Consider the following 18,741-nt stretch of genomic DNA (forward strand, 5'->3'; position numbering starts at 1 on the left):
CGCCTATTTTGCATGTTAACCTCACAAAGTAGTTTATCTTCATCTTATTCTTCAGCCTGAGGGCTTCCCTTGAAAACATGTCCGAAATGCTATTTGGAGTCATCAGGTGATTGAAAATATGCTTGATTGACTTTTAAGCAAAGTACCATTAATTATTTATCAGGCACATAAACATGACACAGCCATTTGTTAGGATAAAACAGCAACCACACGTTTGCCATATTATTAGTCTCTCTCTCTCTTGTACACACACGTACACACACCTCGTTTACAAGTTCTAGGGATATCCTGCTGAGGCAGCAAAATGCTTTGTCCATCAGAGAAAAACAAACCCAGCACAAATCATTTAAAGAAAACTGGCAGTTACCTGATCCAGCATTGTATGTTGGACCCAAGTATCTAGTACTGAGCTAGATGAACAAACAGTAGGTGGACAAACGATGCAAGGCAGCTTCCTATGACTTAACTATGCTTCAGTTTTACTTCAGCCCACTTGCACACATAGGCTTGTAATAGTAATTTGTGACACTGATAGCCAGAAACTCTTCTAGTTCCCAAAAAGTTTCCTGCTGGGCAACCTAAAGGCAATTCTTATTCATGAACAATGAAGAGATCATGTCTGCCCACAAGCCAGGTGATTAAGATTTAGATCCTATAGACAGGCATAGCTGCAAAAGCACAGAGAGATTATCCCTCATGTCATTCTCTAGCCTTGCCATTGTAATGCCATGAGAACTGATTAGGTGAATCTAGGTCTGCACCCATATCATGGGCTCTGCAGCAGGCTTGCAAAAGCTGAACAGGCTTCCAAAAGCCGAACATGCCCAGTTCCACCTCCAATAGGATCCCACCAGTCAATACTACGCTCTCAATAGCTCTGGGTAATGCAACTCTCTCTTTTGATGCTGACTTCTTCTGCGGCAGCAACGCCAACCCAAATGGTTGTGCTGGTAGCAGGACAACTTCAAACTACAGTCCTATGCAGAAGTGTGACTTACTTCTGAGTAAGCATGCATAGGATTGTGTCATTGGCTATTGATGTTGTTGCTCCGGAAAATCATTTGTTCTGTTCCTTCCCCAAACCTGTTAAACATTTTCACTGCAAGCTGTGTGTGCTGCTGTGTGGCTTGCCCTGCCCTTCTTAAGCTGCCCTGCAATCCTCCAGTGCACTGAATCACCAGTGTTAGAGCAATTTATCTGCCAGCTTAGACAACTTTTCTACATGGAATGGGTGGGCACCATCTTGTACTTACGTTCAGGTGACAAAATGCCTTTGGCCAGCCCTGGGAGTGAGAGGGAGCTGCAGTATGTTGGAGTTGCAAATCTCGTCTCCTCAAGAGCTCAGGAGTTTCCTGGAATGGTGCCCTGAAAGCTCTCAGGGACTGCCCAGCCTCTCACTCTCAGCCTCAGGGAGGTACTGCACATTTCCTTCCTAGGGTCTTGCACTTGGATGAAGCAAAATTACATGGGAAAAAGTCTTTTGGCTCAGCTCTAGCAAACTTATTCACTGTTAAATCTTCAACTGAGTCATATTCCAGTTCTGGTGAAAAGATTACTAATGACACTGTAATCATTTTCAGTGTTACAAATGTGCAGTAAGTTGGTGGAACAAATAGATTATTGTGTAAAATAGATAAAGCTAATTAAGCATGTCTGCTCACTCAAGCCTATTATATAGAACAGTTTATCTCATTTTGTTAAATAGATTACAGCTTACATTTAATGCTGCTGTATGTTTAAAAAAACTGTTCAAATTCAACTAATTGCTTGACAAAGAAGGTTTAGATGATCACACATTTGCAGAGATTATTCAGAGTGTGTATGTGTAAGACTTCGAAAGACTAATGATAGTGAGATAACTGAAGACCTACCAATGTTTTTGAAGGTTACTAAAACATTGCTATTTTTTTTCAGAAGACATTGCTTTTTATTTGGCAGTGACTATTATTCTATTTTACACCATGATCTGAAACATATTACTTAGGAGTAAACTCTACTTAAAATAATGTATTTAGAACTACTGTGTTTTCTGAGCAACATAATATAATGTAGTGGTGTGTGGCACCCTCCTGCTTTCTCAGATTGGCTCAGAAAAATTAATGGAACTTTTTCTCTCCAAAACTGAGAAATACCTGCTATATCTGGGGGGGGGGAAGAGACAAATCCATCTCCCAATCCTCCTCTGAGTCTCCAAACCTCTTCTCCTTATCTACCACCAAGCCTCCTTCCCTCCTCACTGCCTTTATTTGACATTCCCTATGAAAACAGCCACTTTGCTCCTCCCTTCACACAAGCCACGCTTAAACCAGGAAGTCTCTTATTAAACCACAGTTTCTCATTTTGTCTGAAACAGAAACTATGGTTACAGCTATGGATAATGCCAAGATATTTGAACTTGGTTTATTATCTTAGCTTGTTCCAAAGCTGGTAACCATTGCTTCCCAGTTCAGAAAAAATGGGACACTTTGGTTAAATAGAGAATTTCTCATTTGGTTGCTGCATGCTGTTAAGGGAAGAGTAGAAGCTATGTGTGTAGGAAAAAGTCTTGTACATAAGTCATCTTAAGAAGTCAATGTATGATTGCCTGAATGTGGCCAGTAAGAGAGCTTCGGCTATGGGGCGGTATATAAATGTAATACATAAACAAACAAACAAATAAATAAGTGCCGGTCACCACCATAAATATAAACTGACAAGATCAGATTATCTTGTGATGATTTCACAATCAGTGACTGATGTGTGGATTTTTGCAGTCAGGATATGTTTCTCACTCCTACCCACTTCTCCCATTCAGTTTTGTACTCTATAGCCTTTATCATCCTAGTTCATTATGCATCTACATCTTTAGTGAAATGTTGAATACTTTTCACTGGTAACGCATAACACCCCCACCCCCACCCCCATGTGGTAGTACTGAGTAGATAAACGTTAAAGGGTTCTGTATCATCAGATCTCGATAAGGTAAGTATAGTAGATTATATGGCACAATTGCATTTAACAGCCAGGTAGTTCTGGGTACATCACCACTGTTAGAGGACAATGTCAGTATACAAAGGCAATAATGTAACTAAGGGAATTGTGTCCTTGGCTTGGGCCCTCTCTATTTATCTGATCGTATTTCCTTCTACGAACCTTCTCGGCCTTTGAGGTCCTCTCGTGATCCTCTTCTTGTAATTCCTTCAACCTTTAAAGCTCAGCTAATGGGAACCAGAACAAGGGCTTTTTCTGTGATTGCTCCCATACTCTGGAATTCTTTACAAGTTGAGGTGCGGCTGTCTTCCTCTCTTTTAGTTTTTTGACGCCAGGTTAAGACGTTTTTATTTCATCAAGCGTTTAATTTAAGTGATGTATAAAATGTTTTTTAACTTTGATAGGTTTTTATGCTGATTACGTTGAGTTTAATACTGTTTTAGTATGTTAATTTTAACTCTTGTATCTGATTGCTTTGTTTGCCGCTTTGAGTTCTTTGAAAATAGAGCGGGATATAATTTTTTAAAATAAATAAATAAAATAAGATAGATGCCCTGTCCAAAAGAAACATCCCACAACTCTGACTAGTTGGCTTGATCTGTACTGCATTCATGCTTGAATGTGATTAATTAAAATCAGTTGAAGGAATCAACTAGAAGCATAATTTTATATTCTTTTTCATAAGAAGGTAGCACACATACGGTAAAGAATTAGGAAAATGAGCTGTGTGCCACTGAAATAATACAGATTTAGTGGTTCCAATAATAATTGCTACTACTAATCAATATTTTTTAAAAAGGCTTCCATTTCTGGATACTTTGTTTGACTTGCAGACTGGAGGGCAATTTATGTGGACCCTCAGCTCTTTCTAGGATCCAGACTGGATCCAAATTGGTGATGTCAGGTAGCTCATTATAGTGGTCTGATATGTGTCAGTCAATCTTGCCAAGTGCGGGTATTTTATGAGCAAGGCTAAATGCCACAGACAGTATATATATATATTTCTATCTTTTATATAGTATCATAGTAATACTTCAGTTAATGAATCCTCTAGAAATGAAGCCCCTTTTAAGGACGACTTATTTTAAAGTGAAACTGACTAGGTTTGGTTTGATAAATCTTCAAGCCTGTGCCTTTGCTTTCATATAAAACTTTCAAGCCTGTGCCTTTGCTTTGCCAGGGTGAAACTGATGAGCCTGTGTGTTTGCTTTGCATTAAAGAGTTCTCTTCTTTCTCCCAGGGCTGGAGAGGGAAGGATCCAAAGCATTCAGAGGAGAAGGGGAGGCAAAGGGCAGGGGTGCCAGGTAGGCACCCTTTAAAGCTCCTGTTGAATCTGCCCCCCACCATCTATGAGTGGGTGTAGGAACCTATCCCTATTCTTTTCATGTTATTTCTACCTCTGGTACCAAAGTTTCTGTTAAAAAAGTAATGTCCAGGAACGCATCTATTTTGTTAATTGAGCTATTACTGTATTTCAATTATTGTATGATTGGCAGGTATATCAAGCCAGAAAAAGTACCTTGGCTATTTTTCTTGTGGTTCCAAGATAAAACTGTAGAATGCATTTTTGTTTGGGCTGTCAGTCAATAGAATAATTTTCAGTTCATTAATCTGCCTTTTAAACTAATTAACCAATTTAATTTCAGTGAATTTGTATTTTACGAAAACTTTCATAGAGATAAATTTCTGAGAGACTGAACGAAGTTCAAGATAACTTGTAAGTTAAGAAACAAGAGCTAGTGATAGAGGAGGAGACCATCAACAAGACAGAACACTTCTAATTATTACATACAGCACACGGGTGGGTGGGTGTTATGACATATCATAAGTGAACTACAGCCTACTCTTGAGAATGATCCACATCTCAGCCACAGGAGGCAGACCACTGTTGGCATATAGACAGCCACCGAACCTGGAGCTACTACTTACTGGTGACAAATACACCTCGTCAACTTCACGAAAAGGAAGAAGACCTTGTTAGAGACCCAAATGTCAACTATTTCCTCTAGTCAATGTAAACAGCGTCATGTGTGGACCCCAATGGTGCTATCCACCACATCCATGGCACTTTATTTATTTATTTATTTATTTTATTATTGTTAGATTTATATTCCGGCCTTCCTCCCAGTAGGAGCCCAGGGCGGAAAACAAAAGCCCTAAAAACACTCTAAAACATCATAAAAATAGACTTTAAAATGTACTGTATTACAACAAAACATCTTTAAAAAATATCAAAACAAAACATCTTTAAAAACATCTTTAAAAACAAATTCCAATTCCAAGAGATTGCAGCAAGCACAGCAGCACAAGACAGGAGCGAGGTAGGTGAAGCATGCAGTAGCCGCACGCCCGGGACAGGCTGGTGTCCACTCATGCCTGGCACCGACCATGCATGCATGCAATCAGCGAAGATGGCGGCAGGGGTATCAGCCCGTTAGAGAAGCCTCTGCTGCCATCTTTGTTGATGGCAGTGTCCTGAGCACCCAGTGCACTGGGCATTCACAGAAAAAGAGAAGAGGAAGGTGGAGCAGTCCCACATGGTCTGGGTGGGGGCTGGGAGCAGGGAGGCTGGGGCAGGCAGGCACCTAAGGGCCCAGTCATGCCTGGTGCTGGCCCTGGTCACAAGTCAGATATGAAGAACAAAAATACTAAGAAATCAGTGGGTGACCATTTTGATCTCCCTGGAAACAGCATTGCAGACCTCAGAACCACTTTTTCTTATTAGCTCTGTATATGCACAGCATGAGATTTAGTCAAACAGGAGTTATAGAGAAGTGAAATTTGATTATAATAATTATGGGGGCTTAACAGGGATTATAGTTTCTTTGCACATTAAAATCATTCTGTTATTACTCCTCCTTTAAGAACTTTAGAATGTTTTCTCTTGAAGAGCTTTACACTAGTTTCCCCTAGTTTCAATTCAGCATCTGAAGAAGTGGGTTGTCACCTACAAAAGTTCATGACATTTTGTAATAATAAGGTTATTAAAAGTTAGTCTCAAGGGGCCATCAAAAATATTTCTTTTTACAGAAGCCTAATATTGCTTTCATATCCTATAAATATTTTAGTTTTTATTCCCTGTAGCAGTAATTCATCAGAACCAAAATAGCATCAAAAAATAAGCAAGTATGCCCCTAAGCCATAGATTTGCCGATTAAAATTTGTCCCAATTAAATGGATCAAAACTTGCTGCACTAGTTTCAATGAGTTAACATATGATAATGAGTAATAGCCTTTTAGAGAAATGCCAATTCTAGAAAAAATGACAGAGCAGGAAGAGTTTAATAATTCATTTGCACTAAATGTAAATGTACTGCCTTCAAGTCGATTCTGACTTATGGCGACCCTATGAATAGGGTTTGCACTAGGGTCTCCTAAAGCATAAAAATTGCCATACACTCATTACATAATGCAATCAACATGCATTATAGCAAGGCTGACCTTGCTCTAACATACAGTAATTGCCCATTATCACTCACCCTGTGATCAATAACTCAGGTGAGAGGATGAATTTAAGTTAGGTGTATTTATACTCATGGAGGTCAGTAGTATCAAGTGATTGCTCTGATGAAATATAACCCACAATTAATGATTCCTCTGTAAGTATGGCTGGAAACAACACGTCTTCCAAAACACACCACATGGTAGGTTCCTATTAAAATGGTTTACTGTGTACAAGTTGGATGTTAAAGTTGAGGAAAAACATATCAACTGATTCCTGTAGCCTTGCTCCTTGACATTATTCTGAAAAGAAAAATGTGTATCCTGTGCCTTTCCAGTAGACTGAGCCCAGATTGTGGGTATGTGGAAGAAATCAACTTAATCACTTCATTGGAAGCATTATAAAAGTAGTTCATCTGATTGAAGAAAACCACAGAGCACTTTGCTGTCACAACTACACCTTTATATGAATTTGAACAACATTATATCAGAAGTTGTCATGAATTATGGCATAAAGTATCTCTATATATTTTAAAGACAATATATTCTGACAATCACAAAATGTTCATATTTGTTGAAATGTGCATGGCCTTGCACTCACCAAACTAAACAGAATTCACCAGTCATGAATTTTGACTTGACAGCTGATTGACAACCTGTCTTTTTTGCTGCCACAAGCAGGCAGCAAAAGACAGGATGCTCATTGAGAGGGGGTTGGGCATGCTTAGGGATGAGTGAATCTGTCACTTTCTAGTTGTGTCATATTCATATATTTTACCTGTAGTTCCATTCTTTCTGCATTGATCTACCATTTTTCAAAAAACAATTAATCTCTCAGTATGTTTAATATGCATTTAATGTTTAGTAAATACATAATTTTGTTCGAAGTGCACATACACGTATGTATTTTGATACATTTCAGTTGATGAGAACGGTGTCTCAATATTGGAAGTGTGAAATCTAATAGCTAAATTCCCATCTGCACATTAGTCTGAGAGGTATGAATAAAAAAAATGTTATGTCAGAATTCACAGAAGGGGTTGTTCACAAGCTACATTCAATGAATGTACAATCTTTGCATCTGCGTCCATGATAGCTGAGCTGTACAAATTGACAAGTGTACGCTTTCACACAAATACTTGTAAATGAGTAGAGACAGCTTGTACCTCTGTTCAGTGTAAAATGTGAACAAGACTAAATATTGAATTCCTCAAGGTTCCCTAACTGCATTTGGGGTGTGTGTCACAAACTGTACAGGCCTAGTAGAGTCAAATACTACCTAGCTACGGCAAATCCATGACACACTGGGAGGTACAGAAAACTTAATAAAAGATGGTGAGTCTGCTCATATGTTTAAGAGTATTTAAGTAAATATAAACAGTCTCAAAACTAGAAAATAGTCTCCCTGTATATTTTGTACTAATTTTAACAGGAAAACAAAACATTGAGTGTGGACAAAAATACAGGAAAACAACATTCAGGTCAAATGCCAGAAAAACTTGCATAGAGAAGCATGACTTACTCTCTTTCCAGGAGGACCAGGAGGGCCTGCTTCACCTGAAGGACCTGGTGGACCCTGAAAAAATTAAGTGTCTGTATTAATATTGTAGAGAATCTTGGTGAGTGCCATGGAAGATGAAAAATTATTATCTTGACAAAAACCATTACAACACTTTCAAACATGCTTGATCTGGGATCCTTTGTGGAAACAGTAGTAAGCACAAACAAATCTCTCAAATTTGGTTCCTCATTTTTCCAGTTTTAAGTTCAGTACATCCAGTTTCTGCATCAGTTACTAATTTTTGCATGAAAATTTATTTGAATTTACACATGCATTTCTCCCAACATACACATTTTTATGCAATTTTGCCAAATGTACACATATTACAAGCTATTTTGCCTACTGCAATGCATTTTGCATGATACTTCCAATAACATGCCCCCTAATATCGGCATGTTTCTTTTCATTTTTTGGATTGGAGAACTACACCACAAGATTTGGAGAAGTGCAGGATCTGTAGGGTAACTGTGTGTTGGTTGTGTAGTGTTCAGGAAGTGCAAGTTAGGTAGCCTTTGCACTGAAATGCAAACAAAACAAATTTCTCCCCCATCCCTAGATAAATAGGGTCTCTGCCATAGGTGTCCATTTTGTATTGTTTTTAACACATCTTCTGTTATTTTTTGTGCTGTTTTGTACTTTTTTTTAGCTTTTATTATATTGTCTACATCACCCTGTGACGTATGTGGAAGGTGATTCAACAACAATAACAACAACTGCATGCACCTCCATTATAAGTGAATAATTGACCAGAAGGTCAGCAAGCTTTTCTTTCATCATGCCCCGGACTTTTTATTGCATACATCTAAGTTCCATAGTCAGCTGAATTAAGCACGTAATTAAACAGAGTAGCATTTCCTCTTTTATGACACTTATGACAGAGACATCACTGAACATCCCCCTTGAACAGGTGTCGAGAACCTTTGGCCCTGCAGATGTTGCTGAACTACAACTCCCATCAGCCCCAGCAAGCGTGACCAACTACCAAGGATGATGGGAGATCTAGTTCAGCAACATCTGTAGAGCTAAAGATTCCCCACACCTGCCCTAGGAAGTGGAAGTAACTTATGCATTTTACTGCCTATCAAAAACACCCATGGAAGTCATGTTAGTACAAACTACCTCTGGTGCTTATTCATCCATTTCCCCCACTTGCTTATCATTGAGAAAAAAGTTTAAATTTGAAATAAAATGTCACCCATGGTTGTGGGTTTGTTTGTTTGTTTGCTTTGAGTCCTCGTTTGATTCAGAAAAGCAACTTGCAATTTTTCAAAGGGTATATATAAACAATTCAAGCATTGGGACTTAATGAATGCTTGGCTTTCCCATATGCAGTCCTTAATAGTGAAAACTCCACAGTCCAAATACAAAAGGATTAAGGAGATTTTACTTACAGGTTGGCCTGGATCACCATCTTCACCTTTCTCCCCTCCTGTGCCATCAGTCCCCTAGGAAGAAAAATATATTATTCATCTCACTTACCATGCTTGAACTTTGAATCCTATACAAAAGATGAAGAGCTGTCTCATTCTTCTCTGATGCTGTTTGGGCTGGATAAATTCTGAGACAGTACCAGTGACACACCAGCCAATTTGTATAAAAATCCAATGTGATATAGTAGTTTGAAGAGGAAGGCAATGGTAAACCACCTCTGAATACCTCTTACCATGAAAACTATGAATATATTCTTAAGATTCATAGGGTTGCCATAAGTCGTAATCAACTTGAAGGCATATAACAACAAATAGTAGTTTGGATGTTGGACTAGGAGTGTGAGACCCAGGTTCCAATTCTCATCCTTTTTATTATTATTATTATTATTATTATTATTATTATTATTATTATTATTATTATTATTATTATTATTATTATTGGGCCAGTCATTATCTCTCAGCCTCTTAGGGTTATTGTGAGCATAACATGGGTATGTTTGGGGGGCCATGTATGCTTCCTGACCTCCTTGGACAAAGGGTCGGATATATATTAAATGAATGGAAAACACCTGCCCATGTTAAGTGGTCTATGAATGGTTAGATCTGGATTCTTACAACAAGATAATGGCACTTTTCCCATTAAAAGAAAAAAATGCAAGCAGGTCAATCTGGAGCAGAGTTGTTTGCTCAAAGCACAGTATTAACAATCAACATAGTATATTATGCATAGCATATTGTTTCAGACTCTAAAATGACAGGCTTCCACCATGCCGTATCCGGCATCAGTTGAAGCCAATGGAATTTCACTTCACTATGAAAATAAAAGTAGCCTTACAGTGCAATCCTATCCATGTCTACCCAGAAGTAAGTTCAGTGAGACTCACTCCCTGATAAACCTGTACAGGATTAATGCTCTTTATCAGAATTTTCAAGATACTCACAGCAGGGCCAGGTTCACCAGGGGGACCAGGGTCACCAGGGAAGCCAACAGGACCCTACACAAACAAAGCAAGGTAAGGCTGATGTCATCATCAACTAATGATAGGTACAAGTAACAACAAATAGTAAAGCAGGTTATGAGACTCACAGACAGGGATTTTTTAGTGAGAGAAGGAAACCTGCAATAAACGGGTTAAGCAGAGCAGAACAGAGCACCAGGTTTGCCAAGGTCAGCAGCTGGTGGGCAAGTAGATAAGAAGGAACTTGCAGAAGCTCTAGTGTGGGGGGAAAAGTAGTTTGGAGAGAGAGAACTGTGTTTTATATTTTGTCAGTGAAGACTCTTACAAGAAACTTGCCTGGCCTGGCTTATTTACTGATCTATGCGTCCCTAGAATTTCTTCTTTGTATGATCTCTATACGCACACACCGACAGGGGTTATGGGCCCAGCTTATCATACAAAGTAAGGGGTTCGAGTGACGTTGCTGCAGAGAAAAGAAAGTGCAAGAAAGAGGCAAGTAAGAGTGGACAACATGGCTGTAAACCTGTCATCCGGGATGCCGATGGAGAGACTGAATGCTGTAAACTACTCCAGCTGGAAATGGAGAATGAGAGCAGTTCTGATTAAAGAAGATTTGAATGATGTCGTAGAAAACCCCCCTCCGGCAGCTCCTTCAGCAGCGTGGATGAAGAAAGATGAGAAAGCGAAGGCTTTTATTACTCTGGGGCTGTCTGATTCTCAACTGTTGCTGGTGAGTAATGAGCCGACAGCTAATCAAATGTGGGAGAAGCTAAGGGCCGCTCATGTGCAGCAAACCGCAGGGAGCCGGCTGTGTTTAGCACGGAAACTTTATCAGATGCGTTTTACAGATGAAGTGACTATGACAGAGCATCTGGCTGAATTTCGTAGATTATTTGCTGAACTTCAAGAAAGAGGAGTGCATCATAGTGACATTCAGATAGTCTATATCCTGTTATCTTCATTTGATCGAAAATGGGATGTAATGGTCTCGAGCTTAGAAACTTTACCAGACGGATCTTTAAATGTGGACTTTGTAGAACAAAAACTTCAACAAGAATGGAATAGGAGACAAGAGAGTAAGAAGACTGAATTAAAAGAGACTGAGGCTGTACAACAACATCAATATCAAAGAAACAGGCAAGAGAATAAAATATGTTATTTTTGTGGGTCCCGAGGACATATACAGAGACATTGTTTAAGTAAGAAGAGAAATAACAGGGACTTTGGACGTCAGAGAACAAGCGTAAACTTTATTACTAAGGAGGACAATAAACTAATTAACTAAATGGCTGTTAGACAGCGGAGTGTCTAATTGCCTGATCACAGACTCTAGTTTATTTTACACATCAAAGCCAGTGCAGGAGAAGATTTATCTGGCTGACGGATCGACTCAGGACGCAATTGCAAGAGGCACGCTCAAGTTAAGTAATTTGGGAACTATATTGACAGATGTGTTATTAGTTTCTGGTTTAAAATATAACATTCTATCAGTACGAAAACTAGCTCAAATAGGTTGTAAAATTACATTTGAAGGGAATAGATGTTTTGTGAGAAAAGATGGTGAAATCTGTATGCCAGGGAAATTACAGAACCAAATGTTTATGGTAGAGAGCAAGCTTGATAAACACACGTGTGCCTGGATAGGAGTAAATCAAAACAAACACGAAAACTGCATACATGGATGGCACAGAAAATTAGGGCACGCACATTTTGAGAAAGTGAAAAATACCCCAAAGCATAGTCAAGATTTGGAACTAACACATTGTGAGCATGTGGATGAATGTGAGGTATGCTATAAAACAAAAATGACGGTGACTCCTGTCAATAAGAGCTGTGAAAGTACTACCACTAAACCCTATCAGCTCATACATGTGGATTTGGCTGGACCTTTCCAGTGCTCAAAAGGTGGGGCAAGATTCTACTTAGTGATTGTAGATGATTTTTCCAGATTTACACATGTATTATTATTGAAAAAGAAGAGTGAAGCAGAAGATAAATTAAAGGCATTTATACAGAGGACAGAGACACAATATGGGGTTGTTATCAAAAATATCAAATCAGATCAAGGTGGGGAATTTACCAGTAATTCATTTAAGACATATTTGGAAAAGAAGGGAATAATACAAAGTCTCACTGCTCCCTTCAGCCCATCCTCCAACGGAACTGCAGAGAGGAGGAACCGGTCACTGCAGGATTCAATGACAGCCATGCTGGCTGATGCAGATATGAATAACACTTATTGGGGTGAATGTATTCTGTACACTGCTTACATTCAGAACCGCCTTGTGCACAGAGTAATAGGCATGTCTCCATATGAGAAATTGACTGGAAGAAAACCCAGGGTAAAACACATAGAGCGTTTTGGAGCAAAATGCTGGGTGCATGTGTCAAAGCAGAAAAGGCGTGGTAAATTAGCTTCAAGAGCTCAGGCAGGTCGTATTTTGGGATTTCAGAATTCATATTATTGAATTTTGTTGCCTGAGAAACAACAAGTAGTGTTAAGTAGAAGCATAAAGGTAATAGATAAACCTTGGAGAGACAGTCAAACAGTGATACTTGATAGTGCAAGCAAGCAGGAAGCAGCAGATGTTCCTTTTGGGCATCAAATACCATTAAGAACCGCATTGACTGACTTAATTCAAAGTGGCAAACGTACTGTGAAAAGACTGAGGAATGAAGACATGGCAATGCAAGATAAAGAGGTGCCAGGTACTAGTGCAGGAACAAGTGCAGACACAGGTGCAGGACCAAGTAAAATTGAAAGTGAGGAAGAAATGGAAATAGATACTGTTAGATGGTCAGAAAGAAAAACGAAAGGAAAACCACCTCATAGATTCACATTGAACGTTACACAAAAGAATGATGAGACAGATGAATATCCTGTAGAATGGGAAAAAGAAGGGCCAATAGACAAAGAAACAATGGATCTCATGTGGAAATACTGTATTGAAGAATGAAATATAAATGAGTGTTATCAAATAAAAGTGAACAAAACTCTGTAAAACTTGTATGAATAAAGAACAAAAAAAAACTGAAATGGAAACGTAAATAGATACTGTAAGGAAACATGTACTGAAGTGTATTGAAATGAAAAGTTAAGAATGTATAAAAGTAACAATGACATGTAGTTTTGTAATCTGTGAGTCTCAGGTGGGGGCTGTTGTTCAGTAAAGCAAGTTATGAGACTCACAGACAGGGATTTTTTAGTGAGAGAAGGAAACCTGCAATAAACGGGTTAAGCAGAGCAGAACAGAGCGCCAGGTTTGCCAAGGTCAGCAGCTGGTGGGCAAGTAGATAAGAAGGAACTTGCAGAAGCTCTAGTGTGGGGGGAAAAGTAGTTTGGAGAGAGAGAACTGTGTTTTGTATTTTGTCAGTGAAGACTCTTACAAGAAACTTGCCTGGCCTGGCTTATTTACTGATCTATGCGTCCCTAGAATTTCTTCTTTGTATGATCTCTATACGCACACACCGACAGTTATTATTAGCAGATACACTGTAGAAACATGTAAGATAAGAGTCTCTGGAGCAGAGATGGGAAAGATTTCCAGTTGACAGGGGCCCCACGCCCTTGGAGCTAATCTGCTGGAGGTCTTGTATCAGAAACCACATGCCAACTGTGGGCAAGGCCAAAGCCAGAAGCGGTGGAGTCAAAGCCAAAAGTGGGTGGGCCATCACAACTTCTCTCTCTATTTGTCTTTCTGCCACCACCACCCTCTTTTTGATGTCCTATTCTCTCTCTTCCTCCCTCTTCCTTCTGAACTGATTGCTCGGAGAGGGCTTTCAAAATAAGGCCGAGGGCCACATAAAGTTATGCTGAGGGCCCCATGTGGCTCTAGAGCTGCAGGCTGTCCACCCACAGTAAAAGGTGTTGGCTCTATGACATTATAAACCAATAGCCTTATTTAAAAAAATAGTAGGGTCACTTACTGGATTACCCTTAGGTCCATCATCACCTGGAGGTCCTTTAATACCAGGAGGTCCAGCTGCCCCTGGTGGTCCAGCCTCACCTTTTTCACCCCTTTCCCCTTTTGGACCCTGTAAAAGACAGGCATAATTGTGATGGCTTTATGAAATTGACACACCACATAGGGGTAGGAAAGGAAATACCTTGTAGAAAGTTCTGAAGAGGTACGTCTCACATTTTTATTGGAAAAGTGTTACTGAAACATTATAGAGAACTTCTCTAATCTCCCCCCCCCCAAAAAACCCAAAAGTTCTGTAGAACACCAGGAAGGTTCATATCAGCATCCAGTTCAGAAAGTAGGCCCACTGTCAATCAAGTTTTGAAATAATTATTTTTCTGATTACAAGAAAAGGGGGAAAGCAATGGAAAGAAATGTATGAATGTGCAAGGCTTGGACCAGCCATCCCTTCAAACAAAGGACTAGCTTCTGTAAAGTAGGACATACAGCCACACTATTATAGGCAGTTCTTTAGTCAAGAGAATACTGGTAGAATTCAATCCCTAAGATTGTAGGCCAGAGCAAGTAAAAGTTTCTGGGCATGCATAGGTTCTTGCAGAATAAAGCCCCAGGCAAGCCAGCTAGGACCTGGACAGTAGATGAACCTTGGCCATTTCAGCTCTCCAGATCAACAGGCAAGAAGACCCAGTGGGCCACTTAGGTCAGAAAAATAGGCAGTTATCAGATGGGGAATCCAGAAGTTGAGGTGGACTGGAGAGCTGAAGAAATATATGCAGCCTAATGATCTAACTAACAGTCCCCCAAATCCAAAAGACTAAGTTTCCAAAGCCTGCTCAGGATATTCAGGCAGTCTGGTGATATAGGCCTACTGATGAACCAGGCTGCATTTCATTACCAACTAGAGTTACCAGATCTCCGGTTTTCGGCTGGAGTCTCCGGCTTCGGGGGTGTTTTCTGGCTCCCCGGCCAGAACACACCCCCTGTCTCTGGATCTCTGGATTTTGGCATGGTGTGGCATGGCCACCCAGCAGGGCTGGCCGCAAGGCAGGAGATCCCAAGCCCCCCGCCATTCCCCCGCTCTACTTACCTTTCTCTTTACTGTTTTTTGCAGCACGCACAGGTTTGCCATCAATCAAGATGGTGGCCGAGGTTTCCCTAAGGGGCTGAAGCCTCTGCCGCCATCTTAGTTGATGGCATGCATGTGTGCTACATGCTCGTATTACTGCCATCAACCAAGATGGCGGCAGAGGCTTCAGCCCCTTAGGGAAACCTCGGCTGCCATCTTAATTGATGGCAAACCTGCGCACGCTGCAAAAAACGGCAGAGAGAAAGGTAGGTGAAGCTGGAGAATGATGGACTGCTCTGAAGCTTCTGCCCTGCTATCCTGCCGCGGATTGCGGAAGGGGAGCGCAGGGGCCCCGCAGCTGGTCAGCCACTGTGAGAAGAGGATGTGCTGGACTGGATGAGCCCACATTGGCCTGATCCAGCACTGCAGGGCTCTTCTTAGGTTCTTAACCCACTATCCTCCATGAGGACTAGAGAGTTCCCTCCCCAGGACTGATAGGGTGCTGCCTGGATTAACCACCCTCTAATAGTCTCCCGCCCCCCTATCCCAAAAAACAAAACTGAACCAAACCCTCCTCGCACACTTGGGTCAATGCAGGTGGGCACCCCCTCATGCCACACCTCCTTGCAGGTTGACTTCAGTTTGGGCTCCTGCCAAAAGAGCCCCCCTTCCCCCAGTTTCCCTTCTCCCTCAAACATATCTTGAGCCACCCCTGGCATCCTTTCCCCCCTCCGGAACTCCCCACACTCCCTGGGGAAGGACTGTGGCTGAGTGGGCAGAGCACCTGCTTCACATGTAGAAGGTCCCAGGTTCATCTCCAGGTGGGGCTTGGGAAGACTCCCTGCCTGAAATGGAGGAGAGCTGCTGCCAGTCAGAGATAGATGTACCCAAAGGTTTGACTTGGTGGCAGGCAGCTCCCTATGCCCCCCCCTTCATTGACTGCACCTCATACACTGAGGCTCAGGTACATTGTCCCTCCTTTTGCCTTAAGATGCTGCTGGTGACGTGCACACACCGTGCACTAATTAATGCATGGCACATCTATAATCATTATAGGTTTGTAGACTCTGTGAAACAACTGCCCTGGTGTGCTTTCCGTTGCTAGACTAGAAGAGATGTGTTCCATACTTGGGTTTAGGCCTCTAGTGCTTGGAGCACTCCAGGACAACACATTTTAAAATAAGAAGCATGTGTGGGAGAGTGAATAAACCTAGAAAATGTAAAAAGTGGAGGGATTTTTAAATGAGACTAACTAGTGCTTCCAGCATAAGAAAAATATATTTCAGAAGTTCTGTAATTAATCTATAATATATCATTTATAAAATGTAAAATTTTATAGGAGAGCTTTAGATTTTAACATCACAGGATTTAGAAAAATGTTATTGGCTTAAGCAGAGGGTAATGGGAATGTACAACATGGTGTGTATAGTGGAAGAACTATTTCTCCTAAGGATTATCATAGTTACCTAAAATAATTCCTGCAGTACTTTGATATTCATCAAATCTGAACGTCTAGGTATTTGTGCAAGAGATTGGATTTATTATCTGGATAGACCATATTTCATGCTCCTGTATCCCTCTAAGATGCAATGAGTGATTTAAATAATTCATTAATTTATATTATTTGGTGGAGCTAGTGTTAATGTTCATTTATTGTTATTATTATTATTATTATTATTATTATTATTATTATATCCCGCCCTTCCTCCCAGCAGGAGCCCAGGACAGCAAGTAAACAGGACAGATCTGTCCTTGAGAGAACCTCTCTCTCTCTCTCTCCACACACCCCTCCCAATATCCCTAGGTGTCCATCTCTTGAAGTTTGCAAAGAATTTACTGGGTTCTTGCACAGAAGTCGAGAGAAGGTGTTTTGGACAGGAAAGGCATTTTTTTTGTTTGAATGGTATGCTCCAAGCAACTGTGGTTGATACTTAATGTATCATGCTTTATGATGTCACTAGGGCCCACCCTGTGACATCACTAGGGCCCACCCCACGACATCACTAGGGCCTGCCCCATGACATCACTAGGGCACGCCCCATGACATCACTAGGGCACGCCCCATGACATCTTAGGTTTTGGGATGCTTCCGACCTGGCAACCCTATTACCAACAACTTTGGGACTAAATGTTAGCAAGGGCTCAATCCTGAATATCTTTTGCTAGTTAACATACATAGAAAACAGATATAATACCTGATATAAAGGAATGACATGCCACCCCCTTAATTGTGTAGAACTATTAAAGCTCTGCTATAATCACACTTTTTCAAATGCTATCTAAAAACAGCAGTACTTACAACTGTACCAGCTTCTCCAGGAGGCCCAGGATTACCAGCTTCTCCAGGTTCACCCTATAATAATCCAGAATAAAGTTAATGCATTATGATTTCTGTTATTTGAGAAAAATCAGACACTATTTTCTACTATCACCTGAGCTCTCATCAAACAGTATTTTCTTTTTTTTTTGTCTGAAAGTAAATCCATGAGAATTAGGAAATGCTAATGGAAACCTACTTCAAAGTGATTTAATTTAATTGAAAGTGATGTTAGGTGCTCAAACTAGGGAAATAATCATAAATAAACATAGCGACAAATAATGAAATAACATGCCGACAAATAATAAACTCTTCATTGCAGGCCTCAAATGCAAACATAGCACAATTTATTGGTGATGATAGCTCTTTAGTAAACCAGATGGCTTGTAAGCCATATGTAAATCATCTGTGGTAAAGCAACATTTATACAGTAATAAAGAAATGTTTAAGTTAATTTATTCTTCCCGAGCCCAAACTCAGAATTACACAAAACCTAAATATATAATTCCAATAATGAGGACTGATGGGTGAGCTCCCCTTGGCTTGATTTGGAATTGGCTCAGAATTTATGAGGTTTCTTGGCAAGCATTTGGGAAAAACTCTTTTGTTTTCTGAGTGTTTCCTCTTAGCTTGTGACCTTGTTGTGAGCATGCTGAGGGCACTATGCACAAACACATTATCTCACTGCTCCTTTAGGAAATTGTGATTTGGTACCACCTGAATGACTGAAGTTGTAATGAACTCAAATGACACAACAAAGGCCTCAGATGTTCCCCCAGTTCATTTATCTATGCCATTCAGTAAATTAAAGGATCAATGACATTTTAGGAAGAAGCTGCCTTATTCCAAGCCAATTTATTTGTCCATCTAGCCCTGCACTGTCAGTTTTGACTGGCAGAGGTTCTCCTGGGTCTCAGGTAGAAAGTCACTCATAACACTTGCAACCTGATCCTGTTAACTGGGAATGCCAGGGACTGTTCTACACACAACGCATATAGGCTTTGCCACTGAGCAATGCTCCCTCCCCTTTCATTGAGAGCCAGGGGGTAACGTCAAAGAACTTCTGTGCATGCA

At 40.4% G+C, this 18,741-nt stretch overlaps 1 protein-coding gene across 1 annotated transcript in view; it reads right to left on the minus strand.

Annotated features, from left to right (window-relative positions):
* Nucleotides 1–18,741, minus strand: part of COL11A1 (collagen type XI alpha 1 chain) — a 352,651-nt gene that overhangs the window by 26,876 nt on the left and 307,034 nt on the right. Inside the window, exons 50-54 of the mRNA XM_061633852.1 lie at nt 17,650–17,703; nt 14,289–14,396; nt 10,344–10,397; nt 9,364–9,417; nt 7,934–7,987 (exon numbers count right to left, since the gene is read on the minus strand). Of these exons, the coding sequence (XP_061489836.1) occupies nt 7,934–7,987; nt 9,364–9,417; nt 10,344–10,397; nt 14,289–14,396; nt 17,650–17,703 (324 nt within the window). The remainder of the gene's footprint in view (nt 1–7,933; nt 7,988–9,363; nt 9,418–10,343; nt 10,398–14,288; nt 14,397–17,649; nt 17,704–18,741) is intronic.

The sequence above is a fragment of the Rhineura floridana genome, chromosome 6 (genome assembly GCF_030035675.1).
Source record: "Rhineura floridana isolate rRhiFlo1 chromosome 6, rRhiFlo1.hap2, whole genome shotgun sequence".
NCBI lineage: Eukaryota > Metazoa > Chordata > Lepidosauria > Squamata > Rhineuridae > Rhineura > Rhineura floridana.